We start from the raw sequence: 26,114 nt of genomic DNA, 5'->3' as shown, positions 1-26,114 counted from the left end.
GATTTGAACAATTGGAGAAATTTAGTGGACTAATTTGGATTGGACTATTAAATATATTTGATAGAATAGAATATAGAATATTCTACAAGGCAAAAGAAGGAGAGGGCCAGAAGAAAAGAAAAAAAAGGAAAAGCAAATTAGCCCTTTAAAATTTGGATAATTGGGAGATATACAATTGTGGAATTACAAGATTGTATAAATATTATGAAATTTAGATTATAAAGTGTGGGAAGGAGGTACAAATTTGGGACTTTTGAAATTGTACTAAGCAGGAGTTTTTGAAACATTAAAATATTGGAATTATAGAAATATTAGTTTATAATTCTTAACAAATAATTATAAAATGGATTCTCCACAGACTTTAGTGATGTATAAAGAACTGATAGCTACGGTAAAAAGGATTATTTAGATACAGAAAAGGTAATGGAAGCTAATCAACAACTGGGAGTGAAACAAGAACATGACATCCAAGAGATAGAGGAAGAGTTAGAAAAAACAGTGGAAGGGAAAAATCAAAAGGAGAGGGAAGCAGTCAGAAATAAAGAGGATAAAATAGCAACAAGTAGAAGACGATCATATAAGTTTTTAAAGATTTACAAAAGAGCTGAGGGGGAAAAGGCGAAATATTTTCAAGGAATGTTATAAAGGCAAATTTTGGAGGAGAGATCAATTCTCGCTGCTAGTCCTGGTTTGGACCGAGTCTCAACTGGGGAGGAGCAACAAGGGCCTGATGACATCATAAGTGTAGACTTAGTCCAATTGATTACTGGACGGAGTAAACCCTGTCTGGCTGTTGTCTCCACGATCACAGGAAAATTAGAAATTACAAAAGTCTTGAGATAGATTCCCAAAATTGATTAAACACTGTTAATATTTGGTGTTATTAGTTACCCTACATATTTGGAACACTGAAATTATGATGGAATAATGAATAAATTTTAAAATATTAAATATTACTTAGCAGGGGATAGTAAACATAGGGCACAAAGAAATGCTATTTATGTTCAAAAGAATTATGCAAAAAAAAGATAAAGGATTATGAAAAGAGATTAATAATGTAGAAGTTGGAAGGCCTGCCTCCAATGACATTAATGGGCAATCAAAAAGTTACTATCTCCAGTCAGTTTTTCTCTTTTTCTGAATCTCTAAGGCATTCATATACCACAGGGATATGCTACAGAGATCAGAACATATCTTAGAACAGGGGTATCAAACTGGCGGCCTGCAGGACAGATGCATCATATGCAGGCCACACCCACTCTGGCTCCACATAAGCAAAGAACATCGCGATACATCATGATACATCACATGACGCCATCGAGTTTGACACCCACGTCTTAGAAGGTTCTTCATATCTGGTAATGCATGTGGTTTTGCCTTTTAAATCAATGCTTATTTAATCCACTGCTTACAACTGGGTGATATTATGATGAATATCCAGACCAGTGACGAGTAATTAATCTTCCCAAGGGGCCACATGAGAAACTGAGATTGTTGGAGAGGAAAGGTGCTGCCGCCACCACCACCCTGAGGTATGAACAGAGACAGTCAAAGAGCCAGATGTGGCCTGCAGGCCATAAAATACCCAAGTCTGATCCAGATTCATACCTGTACATATTTCGTATCTCTTCAGCTGGAATTGTTACTCTTTCTGTTTTTAAAATCTGACTGACAAGTTCAGATAAATGGTAACTTTTACAATGAATCAACTCTTTTGCTGAAATTTTTACATCACAAACCATTCGACCACAAGTTGCATTCTTCTCAGCAAATCCACTACGACCCTTAACAAAGAAGAAATATATATATATAGATTAAGAGCTTGTTCCAGGTGATATTTCACTTGAGCCAGTTGCCACAGTTACATAAATTACAAATGATTCTCTAGGTCAATAAATTATCTGAATTGTCATCTGTCACAACACTGAAGAGAAAATCATATGGTTTCAAACAGCTATAATTTATGTGTTTGGTTCCATAATCCAAGAGGAAGCATTTGTATAAAATCCCACCAGTTACACATTATTTTTCATGAAATAAAATATATTTACTATGAGTAATCTTATTTAATAAACATTTCTTTGTTCCAAGAAGAATTCAAGCATACTAATAAGCATTGAATTATTCAAAACTCAAATATTATAATCACCCAGTCAATTAATGCATCAGAAATGAAATTGGGCGCTACTCTTATCTTCTCTAGGAGGTGGAGATAGCATCCAGGAATGGGCTAACCATCTGTCATCCAATTGGACTGAGTCTGCAAACTGTGATGACATGCCTCCTCTGCTAGTTCCTCCAGCTTTTTGACGAAGGCGTCACAGCAGACTGACATGTTGTGATGAAGAAAAGGGTCCTCGTAGACCCAGGACTGGACTCCGATCAAGATGGGGCTGGATGCTATCTCCATCTCCCAGAGAACAGGCGTATTAGGTAAGACCAATGCCCATTCTCCATAATGATGGAGATAGCCCTCCACATGTCCAGCGTATGCCACCTTTGTTCCAGCCAATGGACTGGTTGAGGGGAAAGGTTTGGCAGCACCAGTTCCTGAACCCTGTGGAACCAGGTATCTTTGGTACGAAGGATAGGTCCAGTCGCAACATCACCCTGTCCAAGTGGAACACACTGAGGCCTTGTCTAACCTACAAGGCTGCCAGTTCCAATACCCACCTGGCTGATGTGATGGACACCAGGAACGCCATCTTAAACGTAAGGTAGTGAAGGTAGGTAGTTCTCAAAGGTTCAAAGGGGCCCCTGCGAGGGTGTTCAGTACCTTGGACAGGTCCCAAGTGGGGTATCTGTGAATAACCTGGGGGTTGAGATTGATAGCTCCCCTTAAGAACCATTAGACCAAAGGATGTTGGGCCAGTGAATCCAAGGACTCACACACCAAAACTGAAGACAGGGCCGCTACCTGCCTTCTAAGAGTATTGGGGGATAACCTGTCATCCAGTCCTTCCTGGAGGAAATTCAGTACTTGAGATATGGTAAACTCTGTAGGAACGAGATCCTTTTTTGAGCACCAATGGCAAAACGCTCTCCAGATGGCATCGTATATTTGGTTGGTTGAACACCATCTAGATTAATGATGGCTAACCTTTTTGTAAAGGTGTGAGCACGCATGTGCCCACACCCACAATTCAATGCACCCTGCCCACCTGCGCATGCACACACAAAATTCCCCATGAGTGCGGGGGGGGGGGGTGCCCTCCCTAGGCTCCGGAGGCTTTCCTGAAGCCTGGGAGAGGTGAAAAACGACCCCAACCAACCAACCGGAAGTTCGGAAACAATCTATTTCCAGCTTCTGGAGGGCCTCCAGGAGGCTGGGGGAAGCCGTTTTTGCCCTCCTCAGGCTTCAGGAAATCCTCCAGAGCCTGGGAAGGACAAAAAACAGGCCCAAAGGGCCAAATGGAAGTTCATTTCCAAACTTCTGGTTGGCCCATTGGACCTGTTTTTCACCCTCCCCAGGCTCCAAAGGCTTTCCTAAGCCTAGGGAGAGCAAAAACGGCCTCCCCCAGCCCTCCAGAAGGTCAAAAATCAGCTGGGTAATTTCAGCACCAGAGCTGATGGCTTGTTTGCCAGCAAATATTGCTCCATAGGTTCACCACCACGGGTCTAGATGCCTGAATTGTCCTGATGACCCTGGAGGAAAGATTGTCCCCACTCAGAACCCTCTGCTGAAGCGCCAGGAGGTCAACTGGAGCCACTGTGGGTCCAGGTGTACCAGAGATCCTGGCTGAGGGAGATGCTAGTTGGAGGGATTCTCCAGGGACGAGTCACCGAAAGGTTCACCAGCTCTGTGAATCAAGGTCTTCTGGGCCAGTGGGGCGCCAGGAGTAAGAGCTTCGCTTCCTCCTCGAGCATCTTCCTGATTACCCTCGGAATCAGTGGAAGAGGAGGGAAGGCATACAGTAGATCTGGTGCCGTGGACTGCAGAGCACATCTGTTCTCTCTACCCCTGGCGTCGCATATCTGGCATAGTACCTGGATAGCTGTTGTCTGGGGTGGCAAATAGATCAACTACCAGAAGGCCGAACCATTCTGTCAGTTCCTGGAACTGGAACAGGTTCAGGTGCATTTTGCGTGGTCGACTGAAACTCGACTGAGACAGTCCGCTTGTACATTTGCCACCCCTGAAAAGCGTTCTGCCATTATGGACAGAAGGTGTGTCTCCACCTAGAGGTCCAGCTGTTCAGCCTTCTGCATGAGGGACCTAAAATGGGTGTCGTTACCACCACCACCACCCAGTGGTTGATGTGGGCCTTTGCAGCCATGTTTTCTGTCAGAACCAGAATGTGCTCGTTCTTCACACTGTCCTTGAACTGTATAAGGGCCAGGTGGATTGCCCAGAGTTCGAGCCAATTGATGTGGCTCAGATTTGCCTGAGACCACTGTCCTTGAACCATCAGTGATTGCAAGTGTGCTCCCCAGCCAAAGAGACTGGTGTCTGTTGTTAATGTTAGGCATTCCAGCTCTCTCTGCTGATGGGCAGGGACATCCACAACCCCAGAGACCGGATTACCTCTGGTGGGACCTGTACCCTCTCCAACAAGCAGCTCCTGCCAGTCCTCTGATACGGTAGTAGGAACTATTGAAGGTACCTGCGGTGAAACCAAGCCACGGGATGATAGAAAACCAGGACACAATCTTCCCCAGGAGTTGGGCAAGCTGGAGTAGTGTAATCGCACATTCTCTACTTATGCAATCTGTCAGGTCTCGCAGGCTAGACTAGTGTTCCTGGGAGAGGTAAGCATGCACTCCATGGTGTCTATGACTGCCCCCAGATGGAGCAGTTGGTTTGTGGGGGTAAGATGACTCTTGGCAGGTTTATGGAGAAATCATGATATTGGGGAACCTGAAGTGTGAGTTCCAGGTCTTTCTTCACCTGCGTTTCCAATCTGGATTGAATAAGGGTATCAGCCAGATAGCACTGGATCCTGACTGGTATGGTGCAAAGATGCCCTGCTAATACTGCGAGCAGCTTGGTGAACACTCTGGGGGCGGACAACAGGCCAAAGGGCAATGCCTTGTATTGGTTGGGTTTCCCTGCTTGGTAGAAATTGAGAAACTGTCTATGGGCAGGGAGAATGGGCACGTGCAGATATGTCTCTGTGAGGTCGACCAATATGAGGAAGTCACCCCTTCTGATGCTCTCCAAGATGGTCTGGGGGAGTGCATTTTGAACCATTGGTAGACAATGTGACGGTTCAGACATTTGAGGTCTAGAATTGCCCTCCAACTCCCCAAGGCCTTTGGAACAATGAACAGGAGGGAGTAAAAACCCCGACCCTGCTCCTCTAGAACCAGCTAGATTGACTGAATAGCCAGTAGATGTTGTATTACCAATTCCACGAGGAGCCGCTTCTCCCGATCCTATGATATGGGGCACCTCGGGGGGGATAGAGAGGAACTCCAAGGAGAGGCCGAGTTTCATAGTCTCCTTGACCCAGGCATCTGTGATGACCTCCTCCCATTGGTTGGCAAAGAATGCCAATCAACCCCCAATGGGAAGGTCCATTAGGCAGTCACTTCTGATGTCAAAAGGGGTGACCTCCCCCACCTCTGGAGAACTTCATTGGTGAGAAACACTGTCCACTCCTACCTGACCTGCACTGCTGTTGCCCGTCTGGGGAATTGTCTCTGTGGTGGGGAAAGGCCAAATCTGCCATCCAACCCTCGAAAGGGCGAGCGACGAAAGTGACGGGCAAGTCTCTGCTCGCTGGGAAAGGGACAACAAGATCTTGCGCTTGTCCCTGGACTCAACCAGGATTGGTTGCAGGAAGTCCCCAAACAATATTTCCCCGATGAAGGGGGCGGAGGCCAGTCTCCACTTATATCTAGCATCTGCTTGCCACTGGCATAGGAGAAGTTTGTTAGCTACCAACGAGGCAATGGACTTGGATGTGAATCACGCTGTTTTCCATTGAATTCCATTGTGGCCTTTGATATCCTGATGTGACCTAGTATCACCTGGAGGGATCCTTTCCTGTAGTTTCTTCAACCAGAGCAATGAAGCTCCATTGAAGGCCATTGTGGAAGTTTTTACAGTCCAGGCAGCAGCCTGGTGACCTTTCACTGTTTGTTCAGTTCTCTTGTCCTCCAGCTGGATGGCTTCCTCTGGAGAACCCGCCATGACTGATTATGTTGACAATGGCACCATGGGGGGGGCCAACTATGGGGACCTCTAGGGCCTTAGATAGATCAAGGCCCATGTTATATAAATGTCTGTCCTATTGGGATAGGGTACTGCCTTTGCACTACATCCAGAGCCTGGGGGACAGAACCACGTCTCTCTCCACTGCAGGTTCTGAGACGAGAGAATCTGCCAGGTCTCCTGACCCTGGTGCTGCTTCCTGCATTGATTGATTGGCCCCCATATTAGCAGACTTCTTTGCCTTAAACAGTAAGGATCTGAATAAAGATGGTCAGAAAACACCAACAAATTCTCCATGGGGGAGATAGGGATAGCTGGATTAGATCGGCAAACCAGGGCCGTCTCGGCCAATAAGGAGCTACCAGAATGATATGGGCCCTTTCTCAGGGTCCCCTGGATCAGAGGGATGGGCGGAATGGCATAGAGAAGCCCGGGGGGCCACGGGCTCCAAAGAGCGTCCGTCCCCTCGGTGTTGCGTGCTGGGAAGCGGGAGTAAAAGCGGGGAAGCTGGGTGTTGCTCGGGCTGGCGAACAAGTCCACCTGTGCAGAGCCGAAGCGAAGGCAGATTCTGTGGGAAATTGCTGGGTCCAGCTGCCATTCGCTGTGGTCTATCGTGGCTCGGCTCAGCCAGTCTGCTTGATGATTTGCCACGCCCAAGATGTGTTCCGAGAGGATAGATGACAGATTCCTCTCCCATAGTCCCAGTCTGTGTGCCTCCAGCCATAAGCCCCTGGAATGAGTTCCCCCTTGTCGATTTATGTGGGCCTTGGCTGCCACATTGTCCGTCAATAAAAGGACATGTCTGTTGCGGATGGAGTCCCTGAAATGCAGTAGGGCTAGGCGGGCCGCCTTCCATTCCAGCCAGTTTATGCTGTGGCGCAGGTCAAACTGTGACCAATGACCCTGCACCAGGCTAGACCCCATTACCACCCCCCAGGCAAAGAGGCTGGCATCCGTTGTGATGGAGACGCGGTTCGGCTCCCAGAACTCCCCCCCCCAGTTCAAGGATGGGGATAACCACCACTTCAGGGATCAGCGGAGCTCTGGAGAGAGACAGATGAGAAGGGGGAATTGCTCATGCGTTGGTACAGTATGAGCGCCCACTGGAGTGTTCTGGAATGCAGTTGGGCCCACGGGACGATCCCTATGCAGGACACCATTTTCCCCAGGAGTTGTGCTAACATCAGGATGGAAGCTGACCAACTTGTACAGACGTGCCGTGCTAATGCCTGAAGACTTGAGAGCCGTTCTGAGGATAGACGCACCAGTGCCGAGGTGGAGTCTATCACCGAGCCCAAGTGCAAAATCCTCATTGAGGAGAGGTGGCTCTTGGGAAAGTTAATGGAGATACCCAGGGACTGCAACGTTCTGAAGGTGAACTTGAGGTCCGAAACTGCCTGAGTACGGGATTGGGCTAGGACGAGCACGTCATCCAGGTAGCAATGAAGCCTCATCGGTCGAGACCGCAGGTGAGCCGCCAATGCCTCCAGGACTTTTGTAAACCTACGGGTAGCTGAGGCTAGACCAAAGGGAAGAGCCCTGTATTGGAAGTGCTGCCTCCCCGTGTGAGAATCATAGAAATTTTCAATGGGATTGCCAAATTGGTATGTGGAGATATGCCTCTGTAAGGTTTATGGACACCATGAAGTCCCCCTGCCGGATCCCCAGCAGAATGGACTTCAGGGACGACATCTTGAAACTCCTGTACACCAGGAAGGAGTTCAGGCGTTTCAAGTCCAGGATTGCTCTCCATCCCCCGGAGCTCTTTGGAACCACGAATAGGTTTGAGCCATCAGGAACTGGCTCTACCGCCTGGATATCCAGCAGATGTTGGATTGCTAGGAACATCAGTTGTCTCTGTTCTGGGTCCCTAGAAGGAGGGAATGTTCAAAAGAGCGTTGGGGGAGGGGAGAGGAACACCAGCCGGAGTCCCTCTCTGATTGTCGACCTGACCCAGGCATCTGAGGTTACCTCATCCCACTGGTCCGTGAAGAGGGCTAGGCAGCCGCCTATGGGAAGGCTCGGGTTTGAGTCACTTCCCTCTGCGGAAGGGGCAGCTGCCCCCCCCCTATAAAGGGCCTCTTGGACTGTGGTTGGTATCTATTCCTGTCCTGATAAAAAGGCCGTTGGTTCTGCCTATCGTATCTATACGGCGTATACCTGTGCTGACAGTAGTCCTGGTCAGGACCCCTAAATGAGGAGGAAGTCCTGAGGAAAGGAGATGAAGAACGGTTATCCATCTTTTTATTATTAGAGGGAAGGACCTTCTTTTTATCCCTATTCTCCACTAGGTGTGGATTGAAGGATGCCCTGAACAGATTGAGGCCCGAGAAGGGAGCTGCTGCTAGATTCCATTTGGACTTATTGTCCATTTGCCAGTTGCGAAGCCATAGAAGCCTCCTGGCCGTCACAGAAGTTGACAGGGTTCTGGACGCAAACTTAATAGAATCTAGGGTAAAGTCAGCAGAGAATTGGGTGGCAGATATAATTTTTGTGAGGTCTTGATGGAGACACTCATCCTGAATCGGGATCCGGCCACATAACCGTTGTACAATTGAAGTACGACGCTGTCATGGCCGCTTTAATGGCCTAGGCAGATGCGGTGAAGTTTTTTGCGCAAAGTGATCTCCGCCCGCTTGTCTTCAGGTTTCAATTTATCTGCCACATCTCCAGAAACCACAGTGGAGGCATTGGCCAGTAAGGTTACAGGAGCATCTACTGTAGGAAGTTGTAAGGCTTTAGCAAAGGCCTGCTCCATGTTATAATACCTTTTGTCATTCCCACCAAGGTTGGGCAGAGAAGATGGTTTTTCCCATTGATTTTGCACCACCTCCAGAAAAAGGGGAGGGGCTGGCACCTCCTCCTTGTCCGTGTTAGGGTTAATGAACATGGCCAGATTAGGGTCTCTGTGTTGGGAAACGGGGAGCCCCCGTCCCAATTTGGGTGGTCTTTTTGGCCTTACGCAACATGGGTTTAAAGGCCTGTGGAGGAAAGAGGCCAGGGAAGGCTGGGGCCTCTGGAGGGCTGGAATCCTCATCTTCCAAGAATCCTAGATCTGGAAAGGCCCCTTACCCCAAAATGGAGCCTTCGCTGACAATCGATGGAGAGGGGGCACTAGCAACGTCCTGCCTGGTAGAAATTGGAGGTCTTTGTCTGGACTCTGATGAAGACCTACGCTCTCCCTGTGAGGTACCCTGCTGGGCCATGCCAGAAGAGACTCCCTTCTGAATTGCTAGGGAAATCAATCTCCTGATACTATTGGGAAGCAGATCTAGCTTATCTAGCTCATTCACTGAGAGAACATGCAGGGAAGGCTCTCTAGGGGCGAGTTGAACAGCTAGAAGAAAATCCCTAGATCCCCCCTCCCCTGGATCCTCCATCTCTTGCCTGTAGGCTCTAGGGGAAATGGGGGGGGGAGGGGAAGCCAGTTTCTCCACCCTTGCCACCTGTTTCTCCAGTGCCTTCTGCCTGCGTGATTCATCTTTGGCAATGGCTCTGGAAGGGCGATGTTCAGCTGTGGGCTTGGAGGCCGCAGCCCTGGGCCTAAGCCCACCCCAGGCCTCCTCCATCTGGTTGGAATTAGTGGAGGCCATGGTGTACTCACGATGCTTGGATGACTTGCTGAAGCGTTGGAAGGCCTGGCTGATGAAGGTGGCCTTGCAGCTTGGTGAGGCCTACACTAGGCCGCAGACAGGATCTTTCACTTTAAAATGGCCGCCGCACCACGTGGAACAGGCTTCGGCCTGTGAGATGAGGCAAGGCTGAGGCCTCAGCCTGACTGATAAAGGCTCTGGGGGGGGGGGGGGCTACCCTCGCTGCAAGCCTGCGCCTCCGATGATCAAATGCCGGCACTCAGTGTTGCTTCTGGCTCCCTGCTGAGACTTCTGTGCCTGGAGCCTCTCGTTTTAAACGCTGGGAAGCTTCGTCACTAGAAAAAGTGGCACCACTGCTTTTTGCGCTCCGCTCTCACCGCCGATCCCAGCAAGAGGCCCGACAAGACAAAAGTGGCGCCGAGATCGCTATCAGCCTTCGCCCGACCCCAGGAAGTGTTTGAAGCACGTGCTTCACTCCAGGCAGTCTCCACTGAGCGCGGAGGGAAACGCCCCCCCTACGGAGGCTGCGGAGCTGCTAATCCGTGCCTCAGACATCCAGGGGCTAAGCCACCTTCCACTCCAGGCTTCGTTTGCCTTTGCTTATATTTTTAGAGTTTCCAATAGAAGAATTTAAGTGTTTAAGTGAATCCAATTAATCAGACAGAAATAAATTGATCAAACCCCGTTTGGAGCCAAGTGATTGGACCAAGAGCCTGAGGGAAACTGGGGCCAGGAGGGAAAGGAGATGATAAAGAAAAATCCCTCAGTCTCTGGACCAACCAGATTGTCACAAACTCGGCTGTAGTCCCTCCCACCGGAGCTACAGGAAAACTGCCCAGATCGTGTGGTTGGACTACCTTGTGGCTTGAGGCCGATGTCCTCATAGTCCTAGGGTCAGCATTCCGGAACTCTGCTCATGGGTGCTGCCCTGCTCAAGCCGTCACCAGGCAGCAGTATTGCCGCCACACAACCCTCAGCAGGATCGGGCTAAAAAGCCCTTTGTACTGGAACAAAAAGCTGCTCTACCTTGATGTGATGGGAGCCAGCCTTTAAATTGAAGTTTGTTGCTTTCTCTTGCTCTTTAGTTTGATGAAATATTCAGGAATGGAGGAGCTCATCAAAAACACATCTGTCCTAGTTAGACTGAGTCTAAAAGATGGGAGGAGCTAGCAGAGGAGGCATGTTGTCACAGTTTGCAGACTCAGTCCAATTAGATGACAAAATTAACCCATTCCTGGATGCTATCTCCACCACTATGGAGAACATACATTTTTTCTTATTGAACATTAGGAAAAATTGCTACTCCTGTTACTACTTTTAAGCTGGGGCACAGCCACGTACAAATAGTCCTCAACCTATGACCACAATTGACCCCAAAATTTCTGCTTCAAAATGAGACAATTTTTAAGTGAGTTTTGTTCCATTGTACAACCTCCATTTTACGCTTCTCTCCTCAATTACAAACAAATTGGTAAACACAATGAGTTTTGGCTCAGTTAGGTTGTGCTTCCTTAATTAAGGGCAGCAGTAGCCTCTGAGTTTGATTTACGTTTTATATATAATATAGAAAAATCAAACAGTATGATAATCATTTTACTACAAATACTTAGGATGGGTGTGTAAGTGTGTGGGAAGTGGCGATGGATATCCCCAAAGGGTGGGAAGAGGAGCATGTGATATCTCAAGGGGTGAGAGGAGGTCTTGGGAGGTCTGAGGCAGGTGGGCCTGTACTGCCTGCACTAGGCTACCGAGGCTCTTTCCCACCTTGAGGCATCTCATGCTCCACTTAATAACGTGTGTGTTTAATTAATGTATGCATTGGGGAGAGCAGAAATAGGAGGTCATTAAGATAAGTGATTTATTTTCCACCTATCTCACTGTGGGACTAATCTAGGTGACTTACAATAATAAAAAATGAAAGGAATGTAAAAAGAACAAAAGTACAAATAATAGAACCTATAAAATGAACAATGAAAAATTAACACAATGAAAATACATCAATAATGTTCACTTAACCGCCCTCCCAACTATCAGCTATAATGGCAGGTTCTATTACTGTTGCAACCGAAGGACTATCTGCATAGCAAATTACAAATTATATACTTTTTTTAAAACAGAACAGGCACTAGTGGCAGGTCACTTCTTCCCTCTATCACATTCCCCAGTCCCACTTCAAAAGATTTAGGGAAACTCTGGTACACATTTGGAAGATAACCAAAACTTCCAAGGAGAAATAAAGCATTAGTGGTATATCTGCTTGCATTACATTAGAAATACAAGTGATGCTCATTCAACAGCCAGTCACTCTGGAACAATTCAAACTTACGATGGAAATGAACAAGTTAGTTACTATTGGCTAACAGAGTTCTGGCTGTCACAGCATCCCCATGGTCAGATCATGTGATTGTCATCTGAGTACTAGGTACCCAGCTCATGATTAAGACATTGCAATTAGCCAAACTCATGTGACTGCAATTTCCAACATATCCTGTCAACTTCCCACAAGCAAAGTCAATGGTGAAGCCACCTTTTGTGACTTCATTTAGTAATGATTATGTAATACAGCAGCTAAAATAATTCATTTTTAATCATGTAAAGCAGTTTAGATATAAGTAGCATTTTACCCCAAGTTTTGGCATGTTTGATCTCCTTAGTCGACCTATCTTGGACCAATGAGGAACTTTGCAGAAGTTAATTCTCTGGAGGAGAAGCTCCAGATCAAAACCATAAATATTATGACCCTGAAAAAGAATGAATGAATAATTCTGGTAAGTGTCTACAATATTTGAAGGCATGCTTCAAAAAGAACAGAACTAGTGTCTACATAGCATAAGTGTATCATTCTCTCTAAAATCAATTCTTCCTTACCAAAAACACTTCATATTCAGCAGTAAAAGTAATAGTGGAATTTTACTAACAAAACAAGGGAAGGATGCATTGACTTTTGGATTTTTTTCCATAGTTCCATTCAGGGTCAAGAGGAAAGGTGGTGGTGGCACTCTTAGAATGGAAGACTTGACAATATTACAAACTATTACCTAACTGGTTCTTCCATAGTGATCTATGCAGCCCCTGGCTCTGATCCATTTTCAAACTATATCTTTCTTTGGCCAGCTTTCACAACATTTCTTTCAAATATTATGTTGAAAGAAATCTGTATTTTCCTGTTAATGGAAAAACATGTAATGTCTGTGTGTGCAAATACATGATTTCTGCTGACTACTCTTCTTGCACTGGATAACATAGAAGAGACTATATATGCTTTGTACATTGGGCAAATATTTTTCTGGAATGTTTTTCACTAAAGCCTCTCCCTGATTCAGCCCATTTTCTTTTAAATATTTTTTTATTTGACATTTTCCAAACATTAAAATCACAATTACACTTTTACAGCTTTCTGTTATCGGTATTTCTTTTTTCTGATTCCGTTTCATTTTCCAGTCTATTATTTTATACATATTCTTCTTTGTTTACTTTCTCATTTTTACAATATATATATCTATATACAATATTTCCATCTCTATTGCTTTCTAAATATATGCCATCTCTTTATTGTTTGCTATGTGTTCCTTATGCATTGATTTTACATCTCTTTTCAAGCCAGTTATACCACCTGTTCCATATTTTGTAGTACACTGTTTCCTCTCTATCTCTTAGTTCCATCATTAGTTTGTCCATTTCTAAGCATTCTAACACCTTTTTATGATTTCTGCATTTGATGGAATGGTGTTTAGTTTCCAACCTTGGGCATATGAAATTCGGGCAGATCCAGCCCATTTTTTTAACTCACCCTTTCTTTCGCTTCCCTCCTTACATTAAGAATATAAACATATAATTGAGATCAGGGCAAAACAACTCGGGCAAAACAACTCAATAAAAAACTGAATGAGAAAGTCTTTTTTCCCTGAACATTTCATAAAAGCTGGAAAGCAGCATTTGATAATGCAATCCAAATGCTTGAAATGCTTAGTCACTTCTGTTAATAGGGAGCAGGGAACCTGAAAGGAAGAGAAAGCAACAACTCTTCCTAGTCCGTCTATCATTCATCCTTCCTGGATAGTGCAACAGGAAGTAGTTTACCCACAGTGGAGCTTCTTACCTGCTTCCTTGTTAAGTGATACAAGATAAAAACTGGATCATTTAAAAAGTAGCCATCTCATCTATATATTCATTCACGTGCAATCTGCCTAAGATTAGCAGGTTAGTAGACATAAGTCTAATTAGTTTAAATCCCCATATTTCTAGTAACATGGGAGGACAATGCTGGTGATTGTTCCTTCTCTACAGAGCAACCTCCTTTCATTCACCAGTCAGAATATTTTCTGCAAAATATTTCTCAATATTTTGAGAAATCCAGCCATTGAAAATTGGGAAAAGATCATTTACTTACCACAATAACATCTGGATCAATTTTATGAATCTTTGCCAGAAGAAAACCCAGTAGTGTTCTTTCTGTTGTGGCAATTTCTATTTTACCATTCTAAACAAAATCAACAAAAAATATTACTACCCCAGAAATTAAAATGATTTTTTAAAACCTATTTACTGTAACCTCACACTTACCTTCTACAACTAGTATCACTAAAACATAGATAACTAAATTCAGAAATCCATACTAGATTGAATACTTGATATGCAAAGTCCTAACTCCCATTTATTTATTTATTTATTGGATATATACTTTTGTTTCTGGTTGTTTGATATACAACAGTTACAATACAAAATGAAGGAAATAATGACATAACCAAAATAAAGATAAATGTCAAACATCAAATAAAAAAAGTAATTAATTAACAGCAAGATGCACTTTTACCAAGATGCTAAATACTGGATGAGTGGGGAACAAGCATCAGCTAATTCTAGCCTAGTTTAATTATAGAAGCTCACAGGGTTATTTTTATCCAGACCTTCTCGGTCAACCTAACCTTCCTCACAGGGTTGTTGTGGGAAGAAACAGAAGGATCAAATGCTATGTATACCACTAAGTGCCCAAATGAAATTGGAATATTAAAAAAAAAGACATGTAGTCCCAGAAATTGGACATAAGCTGTTTCCTGCTTTGAAGGTCAGTATAAATTAGGGGTCCCCAACCTGTGGGCCACGACCCACTACCAGGCCGTGTCCTGTCGGTCACTGGGCCACATGTGTGGCTGCCCAGTGTGCGTGCATGTGCACATGTGCACATGCTCCACTCACATTAACATCACTGCATGTGCCATGCAGGCACTACCATCGCAGTGTTGCTGCGAGTGTGCTGTCTCCATGAGCGCCATGCGGGTGCTACTGTCGCAGCGTCACTACGAGGCTTGGGTACAAATTCTGGCCTCTTGACAGCAACTCGATATAAAAAACACTGCAATAATTAGGATGAGATGTAACCAAGTCATGTATAACTATCACAATGTCTGGCTGGCTCAAGAACAGGTGCTCTTGTCCCACTCATTGTAATTGTGTAATTGCCTTGTGGTCAAGGAAGCATTAAAGACATTATTTACTTAGGAAATTTATATGCCACCATCTTAAGCAAATAACTCTGGATGGCTTATACACAAAAGCAGTAAAGATAGCATAAATAACAAATGCAACAAACTTAATAAAATAAGGACACAAAATAATGAAAGCCAAGGCATGTCACACCTAATTCTCAATCACACATTCACCAATATTAGGCTCTAGGAACAACCTATCCTAATGCCTGTGTGTTTTCAGATATTTTCAGTCTTCTGTAAGACTAACAATCTGACTCCATCTGACTCTCTGATGGGAAGCTGTACTACAGGGCAGGACATGCAGTGGAGAACATACAACTGAGCCCCACAAGATGACACTATTTCAGTGATGGGACTGGTTTATCTTAAGCAAGAGGCCAATTCTAGACCAGATGTTTTAAACATACAAAAAAGGCAAAAGTAGGGTTAAAAAGTAGCAGTCTCGTTTCTCTGTGAATTCTGTACACATCTTCAAGATCTATAAGTTAGAAGGAGCCTATATGAAACTAACATTTACTGAGGTTGCTTCATGCTTTCACTACATTCACAGAAAAAGTCATACAGAGAAGTCAAAGTCATACAGAAGGGTCTTAAATAAGTCTAAAAAGAGAGCCTATTCTATATTCAATCTAATTATCATGAAAAGTCCTCCATGTACAACTAGGTCCATCTCTCTTTCCATCTGCTTCATTGCTCAGTGCTATTATAAACCAAGCAATCATTTCAACATTACTAGACAGAAAAAAGAATATTAGGATCATCCAATACAGATTAGATCCATGAATGGAATGGTAGATGTCAGATATTCAAACTGACTTTAGAGAAACATTATAGCTGATGATACAGGATAATTGAAAAGAAACAAGGAATACCAAAACAATGTCTAATTTCAGTGATTATAGAAACACCTTAGGAAAATGGAAGTCCCAGAATATCTCCTCATACACAACCTTTACATAACACAGGAAACCAGTGCATATGGGACATAATAAAACAGACTGGCTCCAGGTCAGCAAAGGATTGAGACCATCATGTATACTCTCCCATGCTCTCTTGATCTATAATGCTAGGAAAAGTGGAAGGAATGAGGAAAGGAAAACTCAATTATAATGGTAAAGAATGCCTGCAGAAAGACCTGAAGGGCCATGTGTGAGATATTGTCATAGAGAATGTAATCACTAAGATTTGACACCAGCCTGAATGCACACAATCACTCAAACAAAAAGGATTTTTTTCAACATTACAGGGAAATAAATATATTTTTCTCAAGTTATATTCCAGATTTACTGTCTGGGATTACACAATCACTGGAATACCCCAGGGCAAACTGAATTATTTCCAGGGCCTTGGATTTTATTCTTGAAGTGAAACAGTGAGTTTCTAACACTGTTAATAATAAAATATTTATCAAGGGGGAAATCAGAATCAACATTTTCATCATTATCTAGTGCCTGGCTTCCCAACTCCCAGTCCATGGACCAACACCAGTCCATGGCATACCAAAAACTGGGTCACACAAACAAGTAAAGCCCAATCAGCAGAATGCAGGCAGCACATAAAACCATTCCCTCTCCAGTTTGCGGAAAACCTCTTTCCACGGAAATGGTCCCTGGTGCCAAAAAGGTTGTTGGCCACTGATCTAGTGGAAAGAATCTTTGTCACCATAAGACTTTATTTGTTTTTTCAAAGGAAAAGATTACAGAATGCAAAGCAATGAGTTAAAAAAACAAGCTTACCTTTTGTTTAGCGATTTCCTTGAAATCATATGGGAAAATGCAATCATTTGGTTTAGAAACAACTGCAAAATATATTAAAGAAACATAAACCAAAATTCCATACTTTAGAAGCAAATTTTCTCATATTCTACAATGCTTTGAGTAAAGTTGTATGAAATTCCCCATTTACTCCTTTCTGATCCCTTATTCTCTGCATGTATGTGAGGAGAGATGCACAAGTATATATACGCCTGATACTACTGACTACCAGTATTCATTATATCTATACACTGATGACTTCTAACTATATATTTCTATGCCAGATCTTACTGATTTTCCAGATTCAGATTATCTGTTAACTGATAGGTCTAACTGGATATCTCACAAACATTTTAAGCATAATATTTATTCGATCACAATTTTTCCACCAGTTTTCTATGCCCTTTGACATTCTTTACCCCACACAATTATAATTTCAGTCAATCTTTGCTTTTTAGAATTAACTTCTCTATAAACCCTCAGCTACATATTCTACCTCAATTACTATAGCCTTCAAAATCTCACTTTTTATTTACAAGACATGAATACAGGAAATAAACCTTTTCTAGCTGCTTTTTCCAACTGGATTAAACTCATGCATTTACAAAACATACTATAAATTTCATTTCACTAAATTTAAATTTTCTTATGTTACCTACATCCTATATCCACATTCTTAAATCTTAATAAACTTCAGACTACCATCTTTTATAGATTAACAGATTTAACAGAGTTGAAAGGGACCTTGTAGGGGATCTAGTCCAAACCCTGCCCAAGCAGGAGACCCTATATCAGGGGTGTTAAACTCGCAGCCCACAGGGCAGATGCATCACATGCTAGCCACACCCACCTCCGGTTTAACGAAGGGGGGTGGAAAGTTGTGATATGTCACATGTCGTCTCGAGTTTGACATCCCTGCCCTACACCATTTCTAACAGATGGCAGTACAGTCCCTTCTTGAAAGCTTTCAGTGATGAAGCTCCCACAACGTCTGGAAGGCAAGCTGTTCAATTGGTTGATTGCTCTCACTGTCAGAAAATTTCTCCTTATTTCCAGGTTGAATCTCTTCTTGTTCAGTTTCCATCCATTATTCCTTTTCTGGCTTTCAGGTGCTTTGAAAGCTTTATTTCTCTTTCACGTACAATTTTCATCTAATAAAGTAGGATTAGACATTATGCCTTAATTTCTGGTTCTAATTTCAATTGCTCTTTGAAAAAGTCCTTCTCGGTTAGCTAGTAAAAGAGCTTTTCCTGTATTCTATGGCCAGGAAAGGAGGAAAAAAGACTGATCATGAATAGGGAAAAAATGCTATTTCATAGATCTCCATGCAGATTTTTGTCTGTTTTATTAACATTGGTTCAACCATATTTTCTGTTTTTAAAAGTTACAAAGAATCATTACCCACCTTGTGGCAAATAATTGCTAGCTATTTAAAGCAATGTTGCTGCTCTTTTCTTGACACCCAAATCCGCACTGATCTCTTTTAAGATGTATAATCCTAAACTCTTTATCTCAATTCATTAACCGCATTTGTTTACATTCAACTCTTATTTAGATGCCAATATAGATATCATCTTTGACAGATTTGTAAATACTGATATAATGTTGCCCACATTCATTATATTTGCTTCTCATCCCTAATGCTATACCTGTTTTGAGAGAAGGCCAAAGATGCTCAAATATGGAGAGGGTTTTCATTCAGTAGTGACCATCTTGAAATGTAAACACTTGTGTTAAAACTCACTAAGTCAATTTTGGGGGGCAGTTTTCAAACAATTCTTATGCTTATGAAAATAGTCCACATTAAACTAGAATGCTCTTGATAGGGCAGCAAGGCTGCCCAAAATAAAACCAATCCTACAGGTGAGTTAATAGTTGTTCAAATGCCTATTAAAACATTTATTTGGAAAGTAGAGGAATAACTAACAGCAAATTAATATAGTAAGTTTCTAATTATTCGTACCACAGAAGTGGGTCTGAAAGGGAGGCGCAGGTGGTGCTTTGTCCAGACAAAATTTGTGATGCACTAAAGATGTAACAGCCATAATCTACTCAAAGAAAAACAGTAAAAGAACGAGAAAGAGATTAATGAAATCATATTCCCATTCATCTGTTAACAAGTTAAATTAAGCATAGATTTAGTAATCTATTCAATAAATTTAACCATGCATCATTATTCAGAGTTGACTACATGTTGATTTTATTTGGAACAACCTGTCAAGAAACACTTTTCTTTATATGCTACGTAAATACAACTTCTCCATGCAACTCATACTAATTAAAAATTAGTTCATCATTTTCTTATTTTTTTACATTTTGGGCAAGTACAAAACCCTTACTTCAAATAGAAACAATTAAAATGAGAATACACTTTCTTACCAACTCATTTCAATTACACATTTTTGAAGAGGCAGAAAATGATAATTTTATTAAAAAGTGAAACTTGTCTTGAGCAAGGGAAGTAAAAAAAAGCAAACTTTTTAAAGTTTCTTATTAGAGATATTGAGCAAATTTTGACAATTCAAGCATAAGTAAGTACAGCAACCAAATAAGACGGGTGCAGACATGAAGCAATAGTTAGGATTACAAAAAATAATAATTGCAACCAGTCTGCATTTCATTGAGGATCTGTATACTGCAAAGCCAGAAAGAGGACTGAGAAAATATCTACAGACCCTTCACAAACTGGACATAAACTATTTCAACTCTTCCCCTCAGGACACTGCTTTAGAACATTGCATGCCAAAACAACTACAGAGTGTTTTTTTCCCCTCGTGCCATCACTCTGCTGAACACCTAATTATCACAGCACTCTTATGTCTAAGGATGTTTACTCATGTAGTAGGGCGGTAAAAATTTTTATCCTTCTCATCTTTCCTATTACCTTCTACTATTGGTATCTTATGATTATGTTGTTTGTATGTAAACCAAGAGCTTATACACTGGAGACAAATTCTTTGTGTGTCCAACCTCATTTGGCCAATAAAGAATATTCTATTCTAAGTGGAAAGGTTCTTCTCTATGCTGACAATTGAAATTAGTTACTATCAATATGCAACAAAATCTGTATTCTTTTTAGAAAATGATGCTTTTCTTTTTTGCTCATTTGTTTTCTAGTTTTCTACATTAACTGAAATACGTTGCTCTGTGAGTAGACTATATATATTTTCTCCAAATAGATATTCAAAACCTTCAAAAAGTTACTGATCATTAAGAAGACAGTTAAGAACAAAAGCTTCAGAGTCTTGTGTTCAAAAAAAGATGAGACTACATCAAAAATGTGCTTCAAAACTGAAGGATATAAAAACAAATTTGCACAGCTATGGAACATGTATTTTGTCAAATAAGCACAACATTTTGTTTTTTCTCAACCTAGAATATTCATAGCTTACCTCATTATGATGGGTTTTCATGTTCTGAATTGTTTTCATGGCAAGGGACATGATCACAAGAGGTGGAGGAGGAAGATCCTTCACCACATTAATTAAATCAGGTTTTAGTGCCATTAATTCCACTTTACACCAACTGACAGGCTGACTCAATAGTTCTGAAATAACATAGAAGGCTTCTTTAGACATAAACAAAAGCATACTAATATTTAAATATGGTTAATTAATTTTGCTAAATAAAATTTTTCAGCAATAGTAATAGCAATAGCACTTATACACCCTTCATAGCGCTTTACAGCCCTCTCTAAGTGGTTTACAGTCCCAACAATCTGGGTCCTCATTTTACTGACCTTGGAAAGATGGAAGACTGCGTTCTAACCACACTGCCCCACTACAGCTCTCTTGCAATTTAATAATGTTAGTAGAACTGGAGTCTGAACTCTTCAAATATAACTGATATATTTATATTAATCCATTATATACATCTAAATTATATAACAGGTATCCATAAATAAAATAAATTTATATTTATGAATTATGTCATAAAATAATGATTAAAAACATGAGCTGTACAAAATCTCTGCTGCAAGAGACAGTTTATTTAATCCAAAAAATATACACAGCAATCATAGGCTTAGCAGATTTCCCTTTTACGTGTATGTGACTGAACTTTGTCCTGAATGCCACATTTCATTTGTATAGAGAGATATAATATATAAAACGTTCATACGTGGATTTTTTATTTCCAGCCAACTTGGTCCTTTAATCTTCCTTGTAATTAACAGAAGCTCTAGACTTGAGGTGTTTGTTCCAAATACATGAGAAAATGTCTCTCCTTTCAGATCTTGTGGTAGTCGACAATAGTCAGCCTGAGAATTGAAATATTAAACTATTTTACTATTAAAATAAAACAGAACTTTGCCAATTTTATAACTGACCATTTTCTACACTGCAAATAATAAAACTCACTACACCAAGAAAAAAACCCCTTTAACTCAGAAACATGTACTGAAATGCTCATGAGAAATGTAAAGCATTAAAAATTAAAACTTCCTAGGAGCAATAATGTGCAGTTTATGCAGCTTCCATAACTTATAATCAATACATGTTGTGCTGTAAAAAGTATTCAGGTATTATGTAAACATATAAAATAGATTTGATGAATTTGGAGGATTGTCAGCAGAGTGACAATTAATGGCTTATTTATGGCTAATATGTTTCTGAATCCAATGAACTCTAATATATCCTTTAAGAAAATATAGTATAATGCAATGAATGGACTCAAGTGACAGAGTTAGTTCAAATACATGAGTATCCAAATCCAAATCTTAACAATCTCCATTGATATCCTGCAATATTTGTGTTAATTTTTTAAATTTTAGAAATTATATGGAACACAAATGCATAAGTAAATTTCTATGATACATAAGCAATTATTTCATATTGGGCATGAGTCCCCTTCAGTTCATTTTACTAATTCACAAAAGATTATAGCAATTTTTGCCAAGATAGAAAAAATGGGGTCTTTGTGCTATACCAACGATTCTAAAATAATTCAGAAACATACAGTAGATGAAGGTACATGTTTCTGTGCAAGTGATGGTATTAAATGTCTTATCACTCTAAGACATCGAAATAACTTTCTAATTCCTAAGATTAATGTCCTGACAAATTCTGTTACTTGCAGTAGCACTTTTGAAGTTATAATAATTAGTCAGCCAAAACATGAATGGAGCAATATTTGCATCTTTTTATAACTAAATTTTAACCTGTTAGATTTTAATATATAGAATATTTCAATCATAATTTTTTTGTATTTTTTAAAAAGTACATGTGTATACACATGTACTAATGCACTTGATGTTTCTTCAACCATGGTTCCATATACCATTTTATACTGCAATTTACTTACCGAATACCTAACTTCTAAGTAGTCAGATTTTGCAGGAACATCTGGTATCTCAAAAGCATAATTCTTTTCCACTTTCTATGAAAAATATTTTTTAAAAAAATATATACATCATATATCATATCATATATGTCATGCACTAATATCTTCTGAATAGCATAATGTCTAAAACATTTACTCTTGTTTTTAGTTTTAAAATCTGTACTGATATCCATTTTAGATAATACAGATCTCTCTCTTTAAACATAACCTGAAGATTGCAAACAGTATTTTTCGGAACATAAGATGCACTGGAGTATAAGACGCACTATGATTTTGAAGAGGTAATTTTTTTAAAAAAGGTTTTTACACTCTGCAGGCCTCCCAAACCCTCTGCACGCCTTGTTTTTTGCAAAAAAAAAAGGGGGGGCATGCAGAGCTTTGGGAGGCTTGTAAAGTGCTTCCGTGGGCACCCCCCCCAAAAAACAGCCCGTTTTTTGCTTGATTTTGCCCTCCCCAGCCCCCTGGAGCACTTTGCAAGCCTCCCAAACACTCTGCATGTTGAGCTTCCGGTTTGGGCGTTGCCTGAGGGAGCTGTTTCTTTTTTAGCAGCTCCAGCCCTGAGGCTGCATTAAGCTGTCTAAACAGCATCCATCAGCTGTTTGACAGATTGATTACCTCTCCTTCGGGCAAAAAAGGAGGGGTAAGAAGCAGAGCTTGGGAAGTGCTCCACTAACCTCCCCCAGGAGATAAATCTGGTGTGTGGAAGGTGTGAGCCTCCCTACAACCCAGCGAACTCCGCGCCCGGGATTTTTTCTGCCTTTTTGCAGAACGAAGGCATACGTCCACACCTTGCTCAACAATTGATTTATACCTGAATCCAACATAGGCAGACAAATACCGGAGAACTTCCAATTGTATGTATTAACAGAATTTAACTCCACTTTTCTAAAAATTCCTTCTAAAAATAAACTACGTGGCAGAAAGACAAAGATGGCGCCGAAGAGTTTTGTAGGCGGGGTTGTGCTGTGATGTTACAGACTTTCACAGAGCTCAAACTATTATAGAGCTCAAGATCTTTTAAAGATCATTAAATCAGCAGTGATTTATTAGCAAACTACAGAGTAATAACTGAACAAGCAGCTTGCCTGGATTTATCAATTGGGTGCAAGATAAGATTAACTTAGGAAATAGCTTCTAAGCAAGTTAAACCACCTATCACCTCGAAGAGCGCAGGGAGTTCACCTACTCCGACAACTAAATTACAGTCATTGCTGCCCCCTCAACCTCCCCCCCTCCTGCTGGGGAACCTTTGACTCAAGAAATATTGCAAAAAGTATTAAATGATGCTTTAAAAGATCATGCCTGCATTTATATTCCTTTTAGAATTTTGGCCTGCCACACTTTCTCTTATTTCATTATGCTATTTCTTTAAGTATAGTCAATGGGAGGGGGGATTAGAAGGAGTAGGATTTTGGAATGTATTGTTTTCATTCTTTGCTACAAGCCAAGGTCATCCTTTGTCTCCACACTTTCACACCTGACCGGAAGAAGCTGGGCATGGACGCCAGCGTGGAGGAAGAAGATTGGACCATGTGATGGATTGTGGGTGTGGGGACAAGATCATGAACTTTTAACTGGGTGGAATTCTGATGTCATTTCCAGTATTGGGATTAACACAGATGTGCCTAAGATGTCTGTCTTATTAAATTGGAACAAAAAGGATCGTTTTGCCTTCGACTCTGATTTAATTCTGAAGGATACTTGGAACACTGACAGCCGCGATGGAAATTAAAATACAGGAAAAGATTTCTGTTGCTTTCAAGATGTCGGAAGAAGTCTTGGGTTTGGTCCAGATCCGTAATCAAGAAATTAGAGATGATATTTTAGATGCTTTTAAATGCTTATCTGGCTACGTATCAGGAATGGAGGATAAACTGGAAGATCTTAGTGATTCTAATATTAACCTGGTAATGAAAATGGATGTGGTTCAAGGCAAGGCTGATGATGCAGAAAAAGAAATTACAATGTTGCAGTATAGACAGATGGAATTTGCTTTAAGAATAAGGGGCCTTAAAGAGAAAAACCAAGAAAATCTGAAGGAGATTTTCTCAGAAGCCCTTGATCAACTGATGGGATGGCCAGGAGGGGACTTTGACTGGCAAATTGACAAGATATATTGTGTTAATTCATGGCTTGCCAGACAGAAACAACTTCCAAGGGATATTGTGGTGTATTTTGCCACAAGGGACACGAGGAATTTGATACTACAAGAGTCCTATAAAACCAAGTTGCAAATTGGGGGCCAGGAGGTGATAGTTCTGAAGGAAATACCACCCAAAATGTTGAGATCTAGAAAAGACTATGCCTTCTTAGTGGATGAACTCAAAAACCGTCAGTTACAGTTTAGATGGGAAGCTCCAGCCGGATTAGTGGTCAACTACCTGGGACAAAGATATCATCTTAACTCAGTTTGGAATGCTAAAGATTTTTACAGCAATATACTGAAGGCTGGACATCCCCACCCCCTCCAGGACCTAGAGAAAGAGAGCAAGAAGGACAGAACAGACAGCAAGATACCCAAGGATCATTGTTGGTGGACCAAGTTCAGATACCTCTGCTGGAACTAGAAGGAGCGAAGGAGCAAAGACAAACTCGTGTGGTCACTAGGCGTATGGGGTATAACTACTGATTGTACTGTTATAGAGACTAACTTGATTTTGTTACTTAATAATGGCAGCAAGACTGTTGGTGGCGCAATACTGGAAGAAGGAAGATATGCCTACTATTCAAGAATGGACATTAAAAGTAACAAACTTAGCAGAGATGGCTAAAATATCAGCATATCTTAAGGATCACTCAGATGAGAAATATAAAATGGACTGGAGAAGATGGATTGATTATATTCAAAATAAATACGGGACTAAGTAATTCCAGATAGTTTATGACTAAAAAAGCGCGGAATGAGATGTGCCTAACAAAAGAGGAGTTAAAGCACAAATGAAAGATGATACTAACTTTCTTTTAGTTTATCGTAGAATATGCTTGTTAAAGATTTATACCCTGTATTTGCTCTGGGAAGCCAGGGGAGGTTGGGGAGGGGTTGGATTTGGGCGGGAAGGGTGGTGGAGGGGAGGTAAATATTTGTAAAAGCTTTTTAAAAATTTTCAATTAAAAAAAAAACCTCTGCATGTCCATTTTTGCAAAAATGGGGTTTCAGGAGGCCAAAAATGCTCTGTTCAGTGTATAAGACATATCCAGATTTTTACCATCTTTTTTTTGGGGGGGGGGGAAGGTGCTCTGAAAAATACAGTAATTGTTTAAGTCACATACACATGCACTTCAACTGCCACCGCCTGCCTATGTCCTCAGGAAGGCTTCCGACAATGTCAGGAAGCATCGTGCAGCATCACAAGGGGCCAAGAGCTATCTCAACTGGATGTGCTTTGTCAGCAGCAAGAAAAAGGAAAAAGTGAAGGTCAAGTGGGGCCAATGTGGTGATGGCAGGGATAGGCTGTGGCAATGGAGTAAAAGGTGGCCAAAGGGCAGACATGGCGAGGAGACAGGCAGGTAAGGGGAACTGAAGTAGAGGCAAGCATGGCAGGGCAGGGAACCATGAGGTTCTCAGCTAATGAGCCATGGTTCTAATACCCGCAACTAGGACTACCAGAGCTGCCCTCACTAAGCAGTATGGTCATGTGATATTTCACTTAATGACTACTTTGCTTAGCAGTGGAAATTCTGATCCCAATAATGAACATTAAGTTAGGAATACCTATAATAGACCAAACTTAAAATAGGATTTATATACCAAAACAGATGTAGAAACTGGGGATAAGAGAAA

General features: G+C 41.6%; 1 protein-coding gene across 1 annotated transcript in view; it reads right to left on the bottom strand.

Annotated features, from left to right (window-relative positions):
* The window catches only part of POLA1 (DNA polymerase alpha 1, catalytic subunit), a 377,795-nt gene that overhangs the window by 293,237 nt on the left and 58,444 nt on the right, over positions 1–26,114 (bottom strand). The window contains exons 13-20 of the mRNA XM_087726535.1: positions 22,295–22,369; positions 21,113–21,251; positions 20,386–20,540; positions 18,957–19,041; positions 16,976–17,037; positions 14,141–14,230; positions 12,375–12,491; positions 1,609–1,784 (exon numbers count right to left, since the gene is read on the bottom strand). Coding sequence (XP_087582661.1) covers positions 1,609–1,784; positions 12,375–12,491; positions 14,141–14,230; positions 16,976–17,037; positions 18,957–19,041; positions 20,386–20,540; positions 21,113–21,251; positions 22,295–22,369 — 899 coding nt within the window. The remainder of the gene's footprint in view (positions 1–1,608; positions 1,785–12,374; positions 12,492–14,140; positions 14,231–16,975; positions 17,038–18,956; positions 19,042–20,385; positions 20,541–21,112; positions 21,252–22,294; positions 22,370–26,114) is intronic.

Source organism: Thamnophis sirtalis, unplaced genomic scaffold (genome assembly GCF_051295495.1).
Source record: "Thamnophis sirtalis isolate CommonGarterSnake01/CBP01778 unplaced genomic scaffold, rThaSir2_p1.2 scaffold_12, whole genome shotgun sequence".
Classification (NCBI taxonomy): domain Eukaryota; kingdom Metazoa; phylum Chordata; class Lepidosauria; order Squamata; family Natricidae; genus Thamnophis; species Thamnophis sirtalis.
This window is presented reverse-complemented; position numbering and strand designations above follow the sequence as displayed.